Source organism: Populus euphratica, unplaced genomic scaffold (assembly GCF_000495115.2).
Source record: "Populus euphratica unplaced genomic scaffold, PopEup_1.0 scaffold102.1, whole genome shotgun sequence".
In the NCBI taxonomy this organism is placed as follows: domain Eukaryota; kingdom Viridiplantae; phylum Streptophyta; class Magnoliopsida; order Malpighiales; family Salicaceae; genus Populus; species Populus euphratica.
Window position 1 is genome coordinate 350052 of NW_011499957.1, and position 21771 is coordinate 371822.

The 21771-nt window shown below is 34.7% G+C and overlaps 2 protein-coding genes and 1 long non-coding RNA gene across 3 annotated transcripts in view; all 3 read left to right on the plus strand.

Annotated features, from left to right (window-relative positions):
• Window positions 1-477: 477 nt before the first annotated feature.
• On the plus strand, window positions 478-12392 carry LOC105138413 (probable importin-7 homolog). The gene is made up of 22 exons (XM_011044474.1): window positions 478-785; window positions 873-1008; window positions 1108-1195; window positions 1452-1601; window positions 2281-2443; window positions 3084-3268; window positions 3355-3528; window positions 4376-4521; window positions 4928-5051; window positions 5135-5315; window positions 5503-5662; window positions 5747-5788; window positions 6037-6155; window positions 6240-6438; window positions 7025-7156; window positions 7451-7554; window positions 7702-7881; window positions 9237-9376; window positions 9508-9647; window positions 9752-9912; window positions 11218-11344; window positions 11450-12392. Exons 1-22 carry the CDS (start codon window positions 696-698, stop codon window positions 11608-11610), a joined length of 3102 nt encoding a protein of 1033 aa, XP_011042776.1. The 5' UTR covers window positions 478-695; the 3' UTR covers window positions 11611-12392.
• An 881-nt stretch (window positions 12393-13273) lies between these two features.
• The window catches only part of LOC105138415 (uncharacterized), a 12758-nt gene continuing 4260 nt past the window's right edge, over window positions 13274-21771 (plus strand). The window contains exon 1 of the long non-coding RNA XR_844763.1: window positions 13274-13285. This is a non-coding gene — a long non-coding RNA (uncharacterized LOC105138415). The remainder of the gene's footprint in view (window positions 13286-21771) is intronic.
• On the plus strand, window positions 18625-19906 carry LOC105138414 (transcription factor IBH1-like). The gene has a single exon (XM_011044475.1). It carries the CDS (start codon window positions 19088-19090, stop codon window positions 19577-19579), a length of 492 nt encoding a protein of 163 aa, XP_011042777.1. The 5' UTR covers window positions 18625-19087; the 3' UTR covers window positions 19580-19906.

The window sequence follows — 21771 nt, forward strand, 5'->3', positions numbered from 1 at the left end:
ATGAATACTAAAATATTAAATAATAAATGAAACATGAATTGTCCGTTTATTAAAATATAATAGATTTAGTCGGTAATTTAATTTTTTTTAATACAGATAAGATTTTGTTAAAATAATTTTGATAAATTCCTAAATCATGATATAAAAAAACTATACTATTTTATATTTATTATATGAAATTTATACCAAAATACTAGGAGATGTTATACAAATAGTCTTATTTCTACTTTTTCCCCCCTTGATATGACAAATGCAATATCATCGTGAAATATATTCTTCGAATTTCCTCCCCAATATTCTTGAGTAAAACAACAACAACAGTAATATTTAACGTACACGCACTAGAAGTTCTAATAAATAAATAAATGAATGAATGGTAAAAAGCAAGGAATCCATGTGTATACGTGTATATGTCATGTTACGTACGTCATTAATCCTTCTAGTTAAACAACCGTAAAACCCTAATAATTTAAATACTACATCCCCTAGCTGTCTCTCTCCGCAGCCCCGACACGCACGCGCTAACCCTCTCTCTCTCTCTCTCTCTCTAAACCCTAGTTGAAGACGACGACGACGACGATCCAGCTAGGGTTTAGACAATAGACATAACCAAAAAAAGAAAAAAAATCTCCTCGATCGATCGATTGACCAATCACTCCTTATCCTTTGATCAGTTCCATAATCATAACCAAAATATGGACCTCCCTAGCCTCGCTGTTGTCCTACAAGCTGCTCTTAGCCCCAATCCTGACGAACGCAAAGACGCCGAGCAAAGACTCGATCAGGTTCAAGATTGGATAATTAATCATTTCTTGTTTAATTTTGCTGTTCAAGGTTAAAATTTTGTTTGATTCTTTGTGATTATATTGCAGTTTCAGTACACACCTCAGCATCTTGTGAGGTTGCTGCAGATTATTGTGGACAATAATTGCAACATGGCTGTGCGTCAAGTAGCTAGTATTCACTTCAAAAACTTCATTGCCAAGAATTGGGCACCCCATGAGCCTGGTATGCTGTCTTCAATTAGTTATGCTAACTGTTTGAAAATTCTTTTTGTTTTTGATTAGTCGATGATTGCTATTTCTTTGGTTTTGCTGTTTGTTGTAGGTGAGTTACCAAAGATCTCTGCGAATGATAAAGCTATGGTGAGGGATCACATCCTTGTGTTTCTTGTGCGCGTTCCGTCTTTATTGAGGTATAATTGTTTGATTTCTACTGTTTCACCGATCGTTTTGGTTTTTACTTGTTGGGATCTTGCTCTCTCCTGAATTTTGCAATCTCTTACTTTTAAGCTGTGTTTTGTTGGATAAATATGATTTCCTGATTTTTTCTCGTTTAAATTCTCAAAATTTGGTTTTGTTTGTGGAATGTGCGTTGGAATTTAATGGACCATTGAGGGTCTTCTACTTTTGCTTCCTCTAATGTTAAATGTTATGTCATGATGTATATAGGGTACAACTGGGTGAGTGTCTTAAAACAATGATCCATGCTGATTACCCAGAGCAATGGCCTCACCTTCTGGATTGGATCAAGCTTAACCTACAAGATCAGGAAGTATATGGAGCTCTATTTGTGTTGAGGATTCTTTCTAGAAAATACGAGTAAGGGTGTGCTAATTGTTGACATTTTGATTTGTTTCCAAGATAATATGCCAATCACTATGCTTTTTGACTTTTTCTCTAGTTCTGAACATGCTTGTGGTTCTCTTTTATTGTTTCTTAAACATCCAACCACTGGTGTTGGGATCATTTTCCCACTAAAAACAGGAAAGACATATATAACTAACTTGCATATGGCATTTGAGCTTGATGTAATGACCTGTTTTGAACAATTGGCCCGCGGTGCTGGTGAGACACCATTATATAATTTATTTGCTTGTGTATCTTTGGGCATAAAAAAAAAAAACACCACGGTCATTTATTTGCTGGCTATATAATTGGCACACATACCTGTGCTTTTAAGCTGGTTGTTTTCTGTTATTTCATCAGGGATGCTTTTTATTTCATTGAAAAGGAACCTTTGCTGGAAAAATAGATGGTGGCATGAGAATCATGGGACACTTTTCAGTCCTCACGTTGGGTTTCCGTGTTTTAGGGTACTACAATGTGTATGAATGCGTTATCTGAGCTGCTATACTATGTTGACTTAAGGATTAGAAATTTAGGTTTTGTTTCCGTTAGACTGCTTTGTCACCCAACTTATTCTTCCATGCAATGAACACATTGATTGTGAGTCTGGTTGCAAAGTTCAATAAATTTTATGAAAATTTTGTTTTCATAGGTTCAAGTCGGATGAGGAGAGGACACCTGTTTATCGCATTGTTGAGGAGACATTCTCTCATCTTCTCAACTTATTCAACAAGCTTGTACAGATACCGAATCCTTCTCTGGAAGTAGCAGATTTGATCAAGCTTATTTGTAAAATATTCTGGTCATCTATATATGTAAGCTCTGAAATGGCAGTTCAATAGTGAACTAATGTAATTCTGTTTTATGGACCCTTTGATTATTTGATGTTACTGTTTATCTATCATTGTGAGTCGTTTTTCACTTTTGTTTTGCTAATTGACTTGATTTTGCTCATCTTGAGATGCCATGTAAGCCATACTGAAGTTCCCCTACTTGTTAATCCTTCGGTTCAGCTAATGGCAATTAGGAAATCTGCTCTCCTTTAGTGGTTTAAGCTGTTTTGTAGATGTTGTAATTTGTAGTAATTCAACATATACTCTTTAATTACTTGCTGTGCTAGAAATAGACCTAATATTGTCCCTCTATGCTTATGCATTTTAGTGTACAAAAATAGTATGCATCTTAAACCTTTTAAGCTTCCATCATATTTCTCTGGTTTTAACTACCACTTAAAGCTTGTGCAATGCTTTTCTTCCCTGGTCTAGGAATAAAGTAAAGTTTTTGATTTCATAATACATTAAGAGGTATGCTGTCAATGATACATATATTATTTGTTTGAACTAGGAAAAATCCCATTGCTGTATGTGATTTGTTTTCCTAGAAAACTTCTGGGGATACAAGCCTTTTATTTTTGTGATTATGATTTACAAGTTTAATTTAGTCACTGATTATCAGCTGGAGATTCCAAAGCAACTCCTTGATCCAAATGTCTTCAATGCTTGGATGGTTCTTTTCTTAAATGTTTTGGAGAGGCCTGTTCTGGTAGAGGGCCAGCCTGTGGATCCTGAGCTTAGGAAGTCATGGGGATGGTGGAAGGTGAAGAAATGGACGGTTCACATTTTGAACAGGCTATACACTCGGTAACGTTTTGGTGTTTGAAATGAGTTTAGAATAGTTGGGACGAGCATGTAATTTATAGTGTCATGGCCATTTAAAACACTTGTAGGTTTGGAGACTTGAAACTTCAAAACCCAGAAAACAAAGCTTTTGCCCAGATGTTCCAGAAAAATTTTGCTGCGAAAATTTTGGAGTGCCACTTGAATCTATTGAATGTGATTCGTGCTGGTGGCTATTTGCCTGACAGAGTTATCAACCTAATTCTTCAGTATCTAAGCAACAGGTTTGTGAAATATGCTTTCTCACAAATACTGCAGTCATATTCTTGTTTCTTCACATTTTATGTCCCATTGAATCTTCCCATTATCATATATATCATCTTCCAGTGTTTTAAACTTCTGATTGGCAGTGTTCCAAGCTATTTTGTTTCTTCATACTATTTGGGGTCAGGAACTTGTGATTAAGGCTTCTTGTTATGATTGCACCAGTCAGGAAGTTATTGTTTTTGTTGGATGCATCAATTCTGGTGTGAATGGCATGCTTTCTTTAGTCCTAACTGTTGCACTCATGGGATTTTTTTCTCATGGCTTCCCCTAGGGTTTGGCTGTTTTTTTTGATAGCATCTTCTTCCTCATCTTTCTACTTAAATGTTCTTATCCCCTCCCCCTTTCTCTGTAAGCATTTATCATTTGATCACATGATAAAAGAAACTCAAGCTCATGCACTCAACAGAAAATGAATGTGCCTGGTTTCTAGAGCACATAAATTTATGCCTTTTGTATTGTGACAAGTTTGGTCATCACAGTTTTACCCATATTGTTAATTGGGTTTGTCTAATGGATGCCCTTAGGGCACATTTTAAGCTTAGTTAGTGTTAGATTGTTGTAGCTAAATTTTGTAATAATTAGACAATTTCAAACTTTTCATCTAATCACATCACAAATCCAATGCTTAATAACCAAACTTACACATTTTGCAAACTTTTCACTAACTACCAAAAATAGTTCCTTAACTAGTGCCCTAAGGGCATCCAATAGCATTTCCCTTTTCAATTCTGTGTTTTGTTGCACTGCTGCTATAGTGTATTTTTGAAGGCTAATGTTGTAATACTGATTTTTGTTTACATGCAGCATCTCAAAGAATAGCATGTATAATCTACTGCAACCAAGACTTGACATTCTTCTCTTTGAGATAGTTTTCCCTCTTATGTGCTTCAATGACAATGATCAAAAACTCTGGGATGAAGACCCACATGAGTATGTGAGAAAGGGTTATGGTGAGTATCAAAATCTGGTTCCATCGCTTGAAAGACTTAAGATGCTTTGGCATTATTGTTGGACTTGTGGGAGGTGATCACCCTGCCATAGAATGCAATAGACCATTTGGTTACAAAAAGCCCCGAGTTTCAAGATTATTTTTTGTCTCCAAAAATAATTTTGAATAATGTTTTGGAGAATTATTAATTTGTTGCTTTTGGAGGTGCTTGAATTCATAAACAGCAAAAATATCCTTGATTGCAATTTGTTTAATTGTCTTTCTTTCTTTCTTTTTATTTTTAAATTGAACATTTAACACATTAACAGCATTATTACCAAACACTTTCTTGAACAATTGTATACCCTTCACAGCCACAGCAGTTCTTTCTCCATAAACACTAGTCATCATGATGTACCTTGTTGCAGATATCATTGAAGATTTATATAGTCCCAGGACCGCTTCCATGGACTTTGTCAGTGAGTTGGTTAGAAAACGTGGGAAGGAGAACCTTCAAAAGTTCATTCTATTCATAGTGGAAATTTTTAAGAGGTACTTTTCATTTTGAGGTTTGCAATAGATGGAAATATGTGTCGGTACTTTAATGGTGCTCTTATTGCTGGTTTTTTTTGTAGATATGATGAAGCACCAGTGGAATATAAACCCTATCGACAAAAGGATGGTGCTCTACTTGCTATTGGAGCACTTTGTGATAAACTGAAACAGACTGACCCTTACAAATCTGAACTGGAGCGCATGTTAGTGCAACATGTTTTCCCCGAGTTCAGCAGTCCTGTTGGCCATCTTAGAGCAAAGGTTTATTGCTCAGTTCTTTTTTCCTTGAACATATTTTTCTGTTGTTTGGTATTTTATATTTTAGCTATACCCATTGCTATGGACTCCAGGACTTTAATCTTAATTGGGTTTTCCAGATTACAAATCATAAATGTTGGTTTATTAAGAGTGAACTTATGCTTTTCTTTCTTTTTGGAGTGGGTATTAGGCTGCATGGGTTGCAGGACAATATGCCCACATTAACTTTTCAGACCAGAACAATTTCCGTAAATCCTTGCACAGTGTCGTTTCTGGGTTGCGTGATCCAGAGCTTCCTGTGCGTGTTGACTCTGTTTTTGCATTGCGATGCTTTGTTGAAGCCTGCAAAGGTATGAAGCTGCTACTCTCTAGCTCTTTTTCTATATTTCTCCATTCATCCATCCTTCTATCTAAATGGGTTCTGTGCATAACAGATTTAAATGAGATTCGTCCGATTCTTCCTCAACTTCTTGATGGTAAGTGGTTATGCTCATGTTATGGACAGTTCATTTTGGCTTGTGACATTAATTTCTGAAGTGAGTTAAATAGAGCTCGCCTTCTATTTGTTCACAAGATCTTTTTTTGATTTACGCCACTGCATTTTTTTGTAGTTTTTCCTTTCATTTAACTTTACTGGTTATTAATAGAATAGATCAATTAGCCTTTGTTAAAAAGGTTCCAAGAGTGCTGATGTGACTGGTTTCCTGTTCGTCCTCCCTTCCAGAGTTCTTCAAACTAATGAATGAGGTAGAGAATGAGGACTTGGTCTTTACTTTGGAAACTATAGTGGACAAATTTGGGGAGGAGATGGCACCATATGCTCTTGGATTATGCCAGAATTTGGTAATGCTTACCAGTTCTGATTAGATGCTATATTTGTTGGAAATTTCTGTCTAACTGAGACTGGCATTATACCTTTATGTTCAGGCAGCTGCATTTTGGAGATGTATGAATACCGCAGAAGCTGATGACGAAGCTGATGATCCTGGTGCTTTAGCAGCAGTTGGTTGTTTGCGTGCAATAAGCACAATTCTTGAGTCAGTCAGCAGGCTACCTGATCTTTTTGTCCAAGTTGAGCCAACTTTGCTTCCTATAATGCGTAGAATGTTGACAACTGATGGCCAAGGTATGTCTTCATCTGGTGGCTTGTCTTATCTTGTCCTAGTGGCCCCTGCTGATGTCTTTGATGTCCGCTTGGGGATATCTGAACTTGCATGTGTGATTTGCTCTAGTTAATACAATTTTTGAATTTTTTGTAGTTAATTTGGTTGTGCTTGCCTATCTGGTTCTCAGATCCAGTGAGATTGGTTTGCAACATTGTTTGCAGGCAGCTGAGGAGTTCTCTTTATCTGAGGAACTCTCAGTAATCAATTCTTTGTTTCTGTTGCTCCCCTGGGAATGAGACATCTATGCCTTCTAGCATGTAAATCTATATTCTGTGGCAGCTTGTCACTTGATTGAAAATATGCTAAAGCAAGACCATCCAATGTTTTGGAAACTTGAGACAATTCTATTCTCTGGATTTTCCTTAAATTTACATAAGGATTTTATTTTTTTGTTTGCCATGTCAAAAGTGTTGGAAACAAACTATCGATTAAGGCCCTTAAATCTTGTCGAAATCTTAGTTGTTTCTGATTGCATGCTATCGATTAAGCCTTTTGTTCTATTGATGCAATTTTGAGATTGAGCACTTTTTTGATATCTTTCTGCAGAGGTGTTTGAGGAAGTTTTGGAAATTGTTTCATATATGACCTTTTTCTCTCCAATAATATCTACGGAAATGTGGTCTCTTTGGCCCTTGATGATTGAAGCATTGGCAGAATGGGCAATTGATTTCTTTCCAAGTATGTATTTAGTTCATTGTTACAACTTCTTTTGTCATTAGTAACATTGTGGAAGCTAATTCTTTCTTTGGTATTTTATACCCTCATCGTTATGATTTGCTAAAAAATAATGTTCCTGAACTGCAATATTATTTAGTAGCTTGAACAAGAAAAAAAAAATCAAGGGTCTGTGATTGAATGAATTAAAGTCTTTATATTTTGATGCATTTAATTTTTTTTTCAGGCTATATTTCTTTTATGGACCAATTTCTTTGATCCTTGTAACAGTTCTTATGATGTTTTGTTTTGCTGCAGACATTCTGGTTCCACTGGACAACTATATATCGAGGGGGACTGCACATTTCCTTGTATGCAGGGAACCGGATTACCAACAAAGCCTTTGGAACATGATTTCATCGGTGAGATATTTTAGAATTATTAATCACCTTTCATTTTCTTTTTGTGCAGTTGAAGCATGGAGAATTAATAGATGACAATCTTGAATGTTCTTTATTTTATTTTATCTATTGATCTCTTTTTGGGTCATGTTTTATGTTCCTTTGCAGATAATGGCAGATGGAAACTTGGAAGACAGTGACATAGAACCAGCACCGAAGCTTATTGAAGTGGTTTTCCAGAACTGTAAAGGGCAAGTGGATCAGTGGGTTGAGCCATATATAAGAATCACTGTTCAGCGGTTGCGTCGAACTGATAAATTATACTTGAAATGTCTTCTTATGCAAGTGGTAAGGAGTTATAATGTTTACAAATGCTTTGACACGGCGTTTCTGTTTTGAGTATACTTTACCTACTGAAGTCCATATCTTGCTCCTTTTTTTCCCTCATGGATTGATTATTTCGTGGGATTGATTGTGTCAAGTAGTTTGAAACTTTGAAAATTCACCTTGTGTAATGTTTATGTAAGCAGTCAATATTCGTAACCCTAACTGTGAGCAGACAGGCCTAGAGTGTGTGATAGTGGAATGTTGCATGTATTTCACACTAATAGCATTGATAACTAATCATGTCAGGTATTTGGTTGTAAATACGAATTTCATGTCTTTATTGGATGATGGGAAGTCTCAAGTTTCGGGGTTTGTTTGAAATAATCAATGCCGTGTTATAATAACGAGGTTAACTTGGGATTGTTACTCCATACTCCTTGGAATAAACACATAATGCTGCTTTGGCTACCCCTCCTTGTTGATATTCTGCACAAATACGGGAATGTGGCTTGTCAAAGATTCTACACGAGACTATGGATATTGTAATTTCATGTTAATTTATCAAAGATACATTTCTTCAGAAATTTGAGATTGTTCAGTCCCCTATGTTCCCTGGGTATTTTCTCCTCTGATCACATCTTGTACTTTTAAAATTATGTTTTTAATGGGTCTGCATGTGTTCTCTCTGACTGAGAGTCAGTCAACTATTGCTGGTGATACCAAAATTTTCATTTGAGAACTGGAACTACCCCTTTTAACTGATGAATTTATTAAACAAGGAATCTGTTAAAATCCCATGACCACATACATTCCATATGATAGGGTAACAGAAGCATTTTCATACATTTTGTTATTGTAAGTTTTCATACTAGTCAGCTTCCTAGATGGTAGGAGTACAGGTTTCCTATTGATGAGGTGAGAGGAATGCACCTCTATGGGTTGGGTTAGTCCCATGCTTGGTGGAATTCATTTACAATCTCTGGGTCAGTTTGTTGAGTTGCCTGAAAAGAATGATTTTGTGAAGTGATTAATCTTTGTACAGTAGGCATCAGCCCACATTTGGAGAGGTATAAGGTGTCATAGTTATTACACCCCCTATAGTAGGCTATACTGATTTTATGGCTGATATTTGGTTGTCTGGTGGTAAAATTGAAATCTGACATTCTGACTTGTTTGATATTCTTGCAAAACCTCTTATTTTGAGGTATTTTGATGTGAGCTAGTAGTAAATGCTTTTGGCAGCTTAACAAGATTACTCCCTTTCTGAGCAAACCTCTTATTTGTCATTAGTAGGTGACCCATTGTATTTGGAAGCGATTTTTCAAGTTTGAATTGAAATTTTGTTAAAAGGATAGCCTTCTGAATTTTCTGTGCAGGTTGCAGATGCTCTTTACTACAATGCAGCTTTGACCCTCAGCATATTGCACAGACTTGGTGTTGCTACAGAGATCTTTACTCTTTGGTTCCAGATGTTGGAACAAGTGAAAAAGAGTGGTGTACGGGCAAATTTTAAAAGGTAACTTTTCCCATGCTCGTCTTCTCTATCCTTGGGCTTCATAGAAGCTGTAAAATGGTGGGTTGCTTTCTTCTGTTCCATTAAATGGTTTCTATGATTTGGTGGATCATGCAGTGATTTTTGTGGTGCAGGGAACATGATAAGAAAGTTTGTTGTTTGGGACTGACATCACTACTTGCTCTCCCTGCGGATCAATTACCAGGAGATGCTCTGGGGCGTGTTTTCAGAGCCACTCTTGATCTCCTTGTTCAATACAAAGATCAACTTGCAGGTCTTAGTCTGTCCTCTCCTCTCCTTGCTCTTTTCCCTCAGCTATGACTTCATTATATGTTTGGATCAATATTGATCTTCTTTGGACATCATGTGTTGGGACAGAAGCTGCAAAGGAGGAAGAAGCTGAAGATCTTGATGATATGGATGGTTTTCAGATTGATGATGAAGATGATGACGCTGATGAGTCTGACAAGGAAATGGGAGTTGATGCTGAGGATGGGGATGAAGCTGAAAGCATTAAACTTCAAAAATTAGCTGTACAGGTGTGATCATCTTCTCATAATTTCATCCATAATGAGAATCCATGTTTTTTTAACCCCATATTTTATTGAATTTGCTGGAGGTGTTCTTAGCCTTGATCTATTTTTGTTTTTATTTGAAATGAAAATTAAGCATGCTGTACTTTTTTCTACCATCTTAAAACCCTGAGTTACTGCGTGTTTAGAGAGAAATCAAATTATTCCGTATCCCATGAAAGTGCTTGCTTGGCCATTTGAAAATGCATTTTCATGTTCAGAAAGTCAAAGCATGTACTTGATCACTTTAACTTCTCAAATTACCTTTTACATCCCCCCCCAACACACACACACACTAATTTCTTTCATGTCCTCTTCACTACCAAGGGAGAGCACTTTACAAAATCACATTATTAGGTGTCGGGTGGCAATGCAAGTTGATTCTCTGATGAGCCCGATCTTTTTCAAAGAAGATAACATTTAGTTTAATCGTTGGAAATCTAAAATTTTGAAATGTTGAAGATTCATTTTGGGAAGAGCAAAGAAGTCTCATGAATATTTTGAACGAAGGATACATGAAATAGGGACAATTAATAAATGCCCAAAAAGTTGACTAAAATTAGAAGGCTTGCCATTTTGCCTGTTTGTGATTTATTCATTATGTTTTCTTGTTGATATAGAGCATCTCTTTTGGAAAACCAGTAATTGGTTGATGGCATGACTGCCTTGATATGAAAAAATTCAAACTGGTATATGGTTGGTGTTATCAGCCAAATTATTTCATTATAACAATTACAGTAGTTTGTGCACGTGCTCTGAAGTTTCTCCATCTTCTGTATCCTTGATAGCCCCCAATAAGGTGAAACAAATGGAGCCAGCTTCTCTTGATCTGCTGTCTATTTATAGGATATTGCATAACCAAAATTGCCATGTCCCATGAACTGTTCTGACCTTGCAATAGATTTCCTTATGCCATCTCCATTCATTTTAAGCCATTTATATATCTTGATTCCTGTATCTCACAGATGAACTTCTGTGTTGGGATTGCTAATATATGTGGGTTATATCTTTAACCATATTGTTTATTTATGTTATTTGAGATGCGTTGAGCGATCACTTAGGAATTTTACAGGACATTGTTTTCATATCAAACTAAAATTTATGAGATTGTTTTCGTATCAAACTAAAATTTTAAACCCTGGTTTATAGAGCGCTTATTTATCCTGTGATTTTTAGCTGAAGTTTCTCTGAACTGTTTGTTTCATGTTTTTCTTCAACTTGATTATGCTTGCAACACTTTCTTGATCATCACCTGCAATATGCACATCGCAGGCAAAATCTTTCCGTCCACACGACGACGACGACGACGACTCAGATGATGACTATAGTGACGATGAGGAGTTGCAATCACCAATTGATGAGGTGGACCCATTCATTTTCTTTGTGGACACGATCAAAGGCAAGGGAAAACTCTTTTGCTATCATACAGAAAAAAATAATTTAAGACTAATTTCTTATAGTCATCTAACCAGTTACTTTTGTTGTTTTGGTTCCCTTGAATCAGCCATGCAAGCATCAGATCCATTAAGGTTTCAGAATCTTACCCAGACACTTGACTTTCATTTTCAAGCGCTGGCGAATGGTGTTGCCGAGCATGCTGAGCAGAGGAGGGTAGTGATTGAAAAAGAAAAATTGGAGAAGGCATCCACTGCTGGTGCTTCATAATTTAGAGGCTTTGGAGGGCCTGCGGTCAAACTTGTTCATTGCTTCCTGTTCATGCATATTTCATTAGAGTCATTGCCAGTCTCATTGAAGCATTTGCTTAGTTCAATGATCATGGAAGTCAGTCAGGCCTGAAGAATTATCAGGCTCAAAGTTTTTGAGGAGCTTTGCATGTTTGAGTTCCCAGTTAGTCTGGTAGTGGGACAAAGGGGCTACGACTTTCTCTGCCAAGGGTTCAGGTTAGTCATTACATGGTGAGTCTGGTCCCTTCTACATCAGAAGAGGCCTGTCACGCCTACTCTTTGTTCTCCTTGTTTCACCTGTTGTATTTTCTTGGGGGTGTTGGGGGGGATTTTCCTTTGTTTCAATCGCCTCCGCTCTTTGCCTTTCTGGGGCGGAGTTGAGACCCAGTGGTCCGGTGTTTGAAATCAAGGAGTGCCCCATGCATAGAGTCCATGATGTCATAGGGATGGGAATGATTTTGGGGAGGTCAACGCTGTAATGATAATTTTTGATAAAAAAGGTAGCCAACATTCTTTTTATTTCCTTTTCTGATTTTTTTCTTTTATCCCATTTTGTAACGAGTATAGTCCATAAACACACCACGAAACATTGGTGCGCGATGGTTTTGGAGATTTTGGGTTTACTGCTTAGGCATCCAAGGGGTAGCTCGCTGCTGGTTGTAAAACAGTTGATATTCTTTATATAATGGGGTCGGAAGAGAAGATTGGCTTGTATATGGTGCTCAATTCCTTGGATCATTTTGGCAAACTAGTTTCCTTGTTTATTGTGTTGTACGTTTATGCTAAAGAAAGTTAAAGGGTGCAACGCTAAGCGGGTGTGGTATTTATTGTTTTTTAAGAACCACATCAACCTACATGAAGAATATGAAATTTATGCAAACCAGGGCTTGGCCTAGCGGTGGAAGGGGTTTGTCTCCTTCCACTGCACCTGGGTTCGAGTCCTGGCGTGCACGTCTGTCATCCCCGCTGTGCCTTACATGCCTACTGGGTTTGCAGGGTATTCAGTGGGCCGTGGGGATTAGTCGTGGTGCGCGCAAGCTGGCTCGAACACCCCACGTAAATCAAAAAAAAAAAAATGAAATTTATGCAAGCTAGGGCTTGGCCTAGCGGTGGAAGGGGCTTGTCTCTTTCCACTGCACCTGGGTTCGAGTCCTGGCGTGCACGCCTGTCATCCCCGCGGTGCCTTACATGCCTACTGGGTTTGCAGGGTATTCAGTGGGTCGTGAGGATTAGTTGTGGTGCTCGCAAGCTGGCCCGGACACCCCACGTAAATCAAAAAAAAAAAATAATAATAAAAAAAGAATATGAAATTTATACCAAGCAGCTTGTAGCTCAGTGGCGTAAGGCGCTGCTCGTCTTCTTTCGAATTTCGGTTCGAGTCCCAGTGGCAGTGGGGCTGGCGAGTGGTTTCCTTCCTATGTCTGCTGGCTCCTTTCTGTGTGGTACGCCTGTCACCCCCGCGGTGCCTTACCTGTTCACTGGGCTTGCAGGATGTTCAGTGGACCGTGTGATTAGTCGTGGTGCGTGTAAGCTGATCCAGACATCCATGTTAATAATAAAAAAAAAGAATATGAAATTTATATAACCTGGTTTAGGGACAATGACATGATGTAATAAACCCTAATAGTTTATAGTATACTATTAAAAGAGAAGATGTTAGTTAGGTCATGCAATGGGCATGTACAACGCCATTATATAGGCTTAGTTAAATTAACATCTATTGTTTACCAAATATAAAAATAACGAGAAAGGATTTGTGGCCCATTGAATTTTGGGCTAGTAAGTGTCATGAGCCTTGCATTATGCCCTATTCGAAGACCTAGTGAAGATAAGTTTTGTAATCCTAAACTTAATACTAGTACAATTAATTTGGGCTTACATGTAAAGGTGTTAGTCATGGACTGTTAGTTAAAGTTTATCTTAGCTTACATGATCAACATGGACCAAGACAATACATCTAACAACTAAAATATTTTTATCATATAGGCAGCTTCACATAGAAGTTCGACTATTTTAAGGGGATATCAAGAATTGAATGAGATTATGATTCTTTATCTCCCTCAAATGTCTTTAAATTTATATAAACAATTAATTAAAACTTTAAATTTATAACATAATATGGCCAAAGAAAACAATATATTGAGCTTTGATTATTAACAAAAAAAAAAACCTAGTAGCCCTCCTATGTAATTCACTGTGGATTGTGAGGCAAAACACTATAGATTTGCACAATGTTTCACTTTTTTTTTGTCATTTTGATCATCTAATTTTTTTTTTATCAATTTCAAAATTTTATGTTGGTTTCATTGGGATTTGGAGTTGATGATTTGTTTTTATTTTCCTTTTATACCATTATAAAAGTCTAAAAAAAATCTTGGTATCAGGTCAGTGCTTAATTTTATAAAATAAAATTTAAATTTTATTTAAAAAAAGAAAAGATAAGAGGACCCAAATTGAAACAAAGAAATAACGTAAGCCTTTTGTTCTTTTGAGATAATATGGTGTCAATTCTTGTCCTATTTTGTTTTTTTATCTTCGATCATCAATTTATTTTTCTTTTCAATTTGATCCTTTGATGTTTTGTTAAATGGGATTTGCGGTTGTATTTTTTTTTTCTATTTTTATGTGGTAATATAGGTCTTGAAAAAACATCTTGGTATCGATTTGTGTTTGATTTCATGAAAAAGATCTGATTTTATTGTTTGAGAAAGAATAAAAGTGAGAGGACCAAAATTAAACAAAAAAAAAAGAAGAGGCCTTTTGGTTTTTTTTTTTAATATGCAGCACCTTTTTGCTTATTTTTCCTTTGGGAAATTACCAAAAATCATTTTTGGTCCCTTTAGTTTGAAAGTGCAACGATTTTGTCCAATGGTTTGTTTTTCTCATATTTTAGTCCCTAAACTTAAGAGAGAAAGGAGAGACAATCCCTGGATTACAACAAAAGAGAGAGAAAGTTCACAAATAACCATTTTTAGATGGAAAGACTCATTGTTCTTGGTGTCAATGCATTTCATTTGACGAGCATAGTTTTATTTAGGTCTTTCCCCTCTTTTCTTGTCTAAAAAAGTAGATCAGGCCTCGCATTTTTTTTTTCTTTGAGATTGATTTTTATTTTTTTTAACAAATTAAATGCTACTTCAATACTATATGAGATTTCTAAGGTTCCTAGGATATTTCTTAGGAGTTTTTGCTTGAAAAAATATGTGAAAATGAGTTTTCAAGCCTTATAAGCTGAGTTTCCATTTATGACCACTTATAATGGTCAAAATCTAGAAAAAGAATACAGCATGCGCTTGCTTCTTTTTTTCTTAGATAGGGTTAAAACGGATGACATGTCATATGTTCTATAAAAAAAAAAACATAATAAGGCCCAAGTTTGTGGACTTTCCAAGTCCGCACATTTAGGTATTTTTAAAAGTCCGGTCATGCTGGGCCAATAAGGCTCGCAAATGGCTTTTTCTACCTTTTTCTTGTTTTTTTTTTAATTTCATTATATTTTTATTATTGATTTTTCATGCTAACTTTTTTTTCAATTACATATTTAAATATTTGGTTTTTCTTTCTTTCTATAAGATTATTATTATTTTAAATAGATGTCACAATATTGAGTTAGTGCTCTCTTTTGCAAGTATTTTTTTTTAGTTTTTTTTTTAACTCAATGGAGTCAATGACCTAGGTTGTTATCTTGATTTGGTGCTTGATTTTACATGCAAATATTTTTTTAACATATAATTAAATAAAAATAATTTAATAAACAATTATAAAACTCAGTGGAGTCCATAAACTACTTTGCGGATTTGGCCAGTTATATCTTGAGACTTAGGTTGACCCAAATTGATCTAATATTTCATCATCTTAATACTAAAAACAAATAATGTCATATTCAAATTTTTATTTAAATTGAGACCACGTTTCTACCAGTCCTCTAGATTGATTCTGGACCTATCAGGTTAATTGTTTCACATGAGGAGCACTCCCAAATAATTTAATTTAAAATCTAGTCCAAGCAATTAGTTAGGTCTGGAGATTTCAAGATGGACTTGCTGGCTATTAAAAAGTTCTCTATGACTTGAACAATTTTTTATGCTAAATATTAGTGTGGCCTGCGGCATACTATGTAGTTATAAAAAACACTAAATGGTGTGATGTTTTTACTATACATGCATTGTTTACTTTGTCACATTTTACTATGGACTCGTTGTTCAATTTTTTTTTATTTTGATCCTCAAACTTTTGTTTTACACGATTGCATCCTTTTTGGACAAAATCAAAGGATAATTGCATCAAATTTGTTGACTCAGGATAAAATCAAAAGATGGGGAATTGAAGTGGAAAAAGCACTGCAAATAGATGATGGTTTCAATGTTCTTGTAAGAAATTCACTTTAGTCCTCAAAATTCATATATCATACCTATCTGGTCCTTTAATATTTTTTAAATTTAATTTTGGTACAAAAACTTGTTTTTGTTATTTCTTAATCCATGGCTTGAGAAAGAAAAGAAAGATATCACTGGACTATGATGGTAAAGAGAGAAAAATATTATTGGCAATGATTTCCACTACTAAAATGATCAATTTTATATCAAGTGATTCAAGTTGATAAGATGAATTCAACTTAGTTATTTTTTACCTTGAAAGTGCCTAAAAACCACATTTGACTTCGAGAAGTTTTTTTTTTATTTCAGGTTGATTTCGGGTTTTGGAATGGTTTTTTGGGTTTTACAGGGCATGGATAGATTTATCAAGGTTTCTATGTAGGTGTTTTAGATTAGAAATGAGTTGAGAATGAGTTTTTAAATAAAAAATATTAAACTTTAATTTTTCGACCATCACAATTGCTATAATTTGTGCAAAGTCAGGCAAAGCGTTGTTTGACTTTGTTTCTTTATCCAAAAAAATAAAATGTGACAAATAAATGGTTTTTTTAAAATAGTGGTTATATTTTAAGTATTTTATTTGCATTTAATTTTAAGAACATTTTCTAATTGATCTATAATTTTCTTATATTTTATATAATTGCAATTTATTTTAAAAATAAAAAATATTTATTTTTGGATAATATAAGTGCAACCTTGTGAGATATTATTTCCTTTTTATTTTATTCATTCAATTTTATATATTTCTATTTCTACTATTATTTGATTAAATAAAAATAATTTTAATACATAGATTTATTGAACACAATAAGATAAATGAATTGTGCTATAAGATTAAATATCTTGTTTCACACCCACCTCTTGATTATCTTTTCTAAATATGTATTTTGTTATAGTTATTGACTTTATTTTTTTATATATTGATATAAATTATTCTCGATTTATTTAATTAGATATTTGCATAAATATGTTAATTTAAACTTGATATTTCTTACATAAAAAACATGTAAAAAAAGAGAGAGAAAGATAGTTTAATTATTCTATTCAAACCTATGGAAATTAATCAAAGTAACACGAGGTAGGAAAAGAAAAGGCCAAAAAATTCTTGACAAAGAAAATGATAATTGAGGAAATTATAAAAGGAGACTCGTATCCAATTGATCACTCCTTTCTATCACGGCGATCATGTAGCTAAGAATGCGTAGGACAAATTAGAAAGAAACACGGAAATGTTATTTCAAAGAATAAAACATAATGGAGTTCACTCCATATTTTATTTTAACATACATGTTTCTTTTTTGAATAAAAATAAATTATATATTCTAGTTAGAATAATTATTCATATAATTTGGTTGCAAGGTGTACCAAACACTTCAGTTTTATTAGTTAATATTATAAGAACATTTACATTTAAAATTGAGATAATTCTTTTAAAAAATATTTAGATAATGTAGTGCTTTTCAACCAATAATGACTTTGAAAACGTGTTTTTATTGAGTTGCAGATACAAGTTTTTATTTTTAAAATATTCTAAATAAATAATGTTGATTTATATATATAAATTAACTCGAATATATCTTTATCATTAATAAAACAAATAAGTAATCAAGGATTAGATAAGGGGAAAAGGTTCTCATTAGACAAGTGGGTAACTGAACCATGTGCGATCATGTGGTGGTTGGTCCCTTGTGGGTCCTCTAACCCACTTCTCCAACCCTATCCCTCCTTGACAGGGAATTTTTCTACTCTTTTTCTTTAAAATTAATTAATAATAATATTTTTTTAAAAAAAAAACACAGCTAGCTAGCTAGCTACCTAGGTTGCTTGCCTGCTTTCTTTCTTTAGTATTGCATCCATGGCGCGTGCACCCTCAACTTTTGTTCCTTACAGGCGTAAAAACAAGGCATGTCTTCTTCTCGGTTCAACACAGTGGGGGCTCCCTGCTGAATTTCGTTCCCAGTAATAAAGCAACAGCCGCAGCATAATCTTTACATGGCTTTTAGCACACAGTGGAGATGGCGTGAAGCCCACGTCCCTTTATGAAAATTGACATATGGCACCCTTCTACCATGAACAAAGATAAACATGCTTAAGGTAATTCCTTAGCTTAGTTGATATACATGCTTTGGTTCGTGTATTTCCATGAATGTTCAAATCAGAGGTAAAGTTGGTGTTTTGAGCGGGGGAGGAACAAAGATAGCGAGGCAGAGAAGCCATGTTTATTTGTATTTTATACCTTGAATGTATAGAAATGGATTTATTTTATATTTATGATCTTTTTAACCTAACAATTTATGTCTATTGTGTTTACTTTATTTCTATACCGAAATATTATCTAAACATGATTTTAGATAATGATAAAAAAATAATATTTTGTGAGCATATTAATAAATTGTTTGTTTTTTATTTGAAAGTGTGTTGGGATGCATTTTAAAAATGCATTTGGTTTGAAAATGAATTAAATTAATGTTTTTTTTAAGTGTTTTTTCATTGGTTTTAATATGTTGGTATAAAAAATAAAAAATAATACACCATATCAAGAAAAACGTTATCCCAAGAGTACTACTTTTGTTGTCAAGAGCTAGAAGAAAATAATTAATAAAAACACTTTAGGTTGGGAAAACATAAAGGCTAAAATTCTCTCTAGCCGTCCAAATTCAATCCCTTCCACTCCTCATCTAATATTCCTTCCCTATTAGCTTTATCTCTCTCTCTATCAATCTCATAATTAGCTCTCCATATCCATGGAGGAAAACCTCTTCTCTCTTTCTTAGGCTTTTTAGAACATTGAGAGCAGAATTGGGTGTCAGGGATGGAAATTTGGCTTTTGTCCTAGCAAGCAAGAGGCCCCCTTTGTGTCAGAAGAAAATCCTAACTTCCAACCTCAAATGCTCATTTGTCCCTCTTTCATCCCCTCCATAAAGTGACTTGTGTCAGAGCTAGTTAGTTAGTACTAGGATTTTACTTGTGATTCATGCTATTCTACTCCTACTGCTATAGTTTTGAAACAAATTCACACTACAAAACCCTAATATTCACTTCACTGCTTTCTCTCTTTATCTTTTCTTGGAACTTGCAACCATGACTTCAAAGCATGTAAGGGCAACAAGACACACAAAGTTCATCAAGAACAGGTTTGCCAGTAGATTTCTCAGATCCCATTTGAGAATGAAAAGGAGTGATAGATTTGGTGGTTCCCAATCAAATGAAGGAGTCAGGAAAAGGAGCACTCATAGAATAAAGATTGCTGCTTATGCATCGATGGCTCTTGCAGTTGGTCCAAGCAGAACTTGGAGCCGAGCCCTTCTTTTCAAGCTTAGAAACCGAGCCAGACTCCAGGGAGTCTTGAGAAAGAGATGCCTGGTTTCAAAGAAGAACAAGAAGAAGAGGGTTGTAAGAAATAAGGTGATAATCTCAAGAGAACCAAGTCGTACTGATACTCTTCGAAAGCTTGTTCCTGGAGGAGATTCCATGGATATTTGCTGTTTGTTGGAAGAAACTGCTCATTACATAAAATGCCTTGCCACTCAGGTTAAGGTGATGCAAACTATAGCCGATCAATTACTACTCTAAGCGACGATCAGATGAAGAATTGCATGCATGGTGATTAATATTTATTGTTCTTATATACATCAAGATTAAGGAAATATAAAGAATAAAACTAGCATGTCATGTATGCACAAGGAAAGGATCCAGTTGCTCAGTTTGTAAAAAGGTAAATTTTCTAGATCTTATGAATATCGCAAACATATATAAACATATGAAGATCATTAATATTTATCTGCATCTTGAGGAGAATTGCATGTCAGACCAGGGATTTATAACTCATACCAAATGGTTTTTGTTTGCTGTACATAACAATATCAATCTGACAGACAGGATACCTTCTATGTTTGTTTATATACTTTCCTCTCTTCCTCTCTACAATCACTCACAAGCACACACTGCATCTTCACTTCTTTTGATTTCTGTAATAATCTTCTACAGCTTGCGCATCAATGATTATATATAGGTTGATTCCATATAATGTTGCGCGTGAGAACATAATAAGGGTAACCCTGGATATGGGATTAACTTATCAATTCACACCTTCCATTAGAGAATCTGTTGAGTGAAAGTTTTAATTCTAGAAGGGTTTGTTTTTTTCTTTAAAAAAAGGGCAAAGATAACAATACAAATTCCTAAGTGGAAATATGTTCAAAGAGAGTGATTAGGTAATTACAAGAATTCATGGTGGAAACAATTTTTTTCCTTTTTATGTAGACATTTTCAACTCTAAAAAAAAGTTTTTACAAATGCTGATGGAAAAATAACAACAATAACTATATTTCAATAGAAAATAGGTTATTTTATTGTAGTTAGGTGCACATATTTAGGCTAAGTACATGTTTAATATCGTGTTACGAATGTTATATATATATATATATAATATTTTTTAAAAATAAATACATTTTTATAAACAATAAAAACAAAAGCAACGCAATTAAAAGGAAGATCACATCATGTCATGTCCACCAGATGGTTCGAACTACTGGGCCAAAACCTAGATTCTTTTATTAATGTGCGAGCAAGGAGCTTGTCCACAGTCCTTGAATTTACTAGCAAGGGATTCCTCATCATCCAAAAAGAGTAATAATCATTAAAGAAACTAAAAAGGAAACATATGGACTCATCAAGTAGTGCGCCATCAGCATTACAGATCTAATCTGTAGTATTTTCAGCTTTCAGCTTTTCTAGTTCATTTGATTATCTTCTTGGTACATAGTAAACAGAGATAATCGGTACAAATATAACATGTTTTTTTAACGTATAATGTTCATTAAAAGTATAGAAATTTATGTTTATCTTATATCTATGTCTTTGTTTTTTTTAACTAAATATATTTTTATTTTTTTAATATTTACTTCTTCTGTTTTGCAACACTAGTAACCAAACACAGTAAAGAGTGATATGGGATTTAAAGATGGAAGAGGAGACTCCCTTCTCAAAAAACAAAATAAATTTCTAGCTTGTAAATCACTTGGAATATAACTAGAGAATTATACAAGAAAGAGAGTTATGGTTTTAACCACTGTCCAACTGTTTTGGTTGTACCAATTCTTCAAATTTCATTTAATAGATAGATAAGGAGCTTCTTTCACCGGTTATGAAGATTTAAAACTTCATGCCAACCACCAATCATGCACTAGGAATGTATCATTCTTATGATGAATTTTCGTGTGCCGACATGGATTTTATCGCTATATTTTCTAGATATATACCGTCCAATATTAAAATATAAAATCCAAAAAAAACAAAAGGGCATGCACGACGTGCAACTAGCTATAGCTAGGATTAATTGTGGAGTTTGTCACCCTCATGATCCATGTCCAAAAGTAAACTAATCTTTCTTGACGTTCTAGTTACACAAGCATTATAAACATACAAGTAATGCTAGCTAGAAGCTTAGCAACTATTTACATACATTCATCATGCAGAGGCAATTTTTTAAGATCACAGTGATGTGTATATATAACTATTCTGCGTCATTTTAAGAGTGTGCTTACATGCTACTAAAACACTAAAACAATATATACATGCACTTTTTACTACAGGCCTTCACAGGAATCATTGTGGACCATCGATATTGTTCAAGGAACAATGCTGTTTTTTAGTGTCCAAATTTATTTCTTTTCAGCTTCATCATTGTTAGTTAGCACCGTTTTATGTGTTGACATCTTTTGTATACAGTAGCGGGGGGGGGGGGGCCAATTTATAAAAAAAAA

Excerpts from the sequence above, each read along its gene's own strand:
- LOC105138413 (XM_011044474.1), top strand. The coding sequence starts at position 696 with ATGGACCTCCCTAGCCTCGCTGTTGTCCTACAAGCTGCTCTTAGCCCC. Across the intron at positions 6,156-6,239 it reads TTGGATTATGCCAGAATTTG|GCAGCTGCATTTTGGAGATG; the intron begins GTAATGCTTACC and ends CTTTATGTTCAG. Across the intron at positions 9,377-9,507 it reads GTACGGGCAAATTTTAAAAG|GGAACATGATAAGAAAGTTT; the intron begins GTAACTTTTCCC and ends TTTGTGGTGCAG.
- LOC105138414 (XM_011044475.1), top strand. The coding sequence starts at position 19,088 with ATGACTTCAAAGCATGTAAGGGCAACAAGACACACAAAGTTCATCAAG.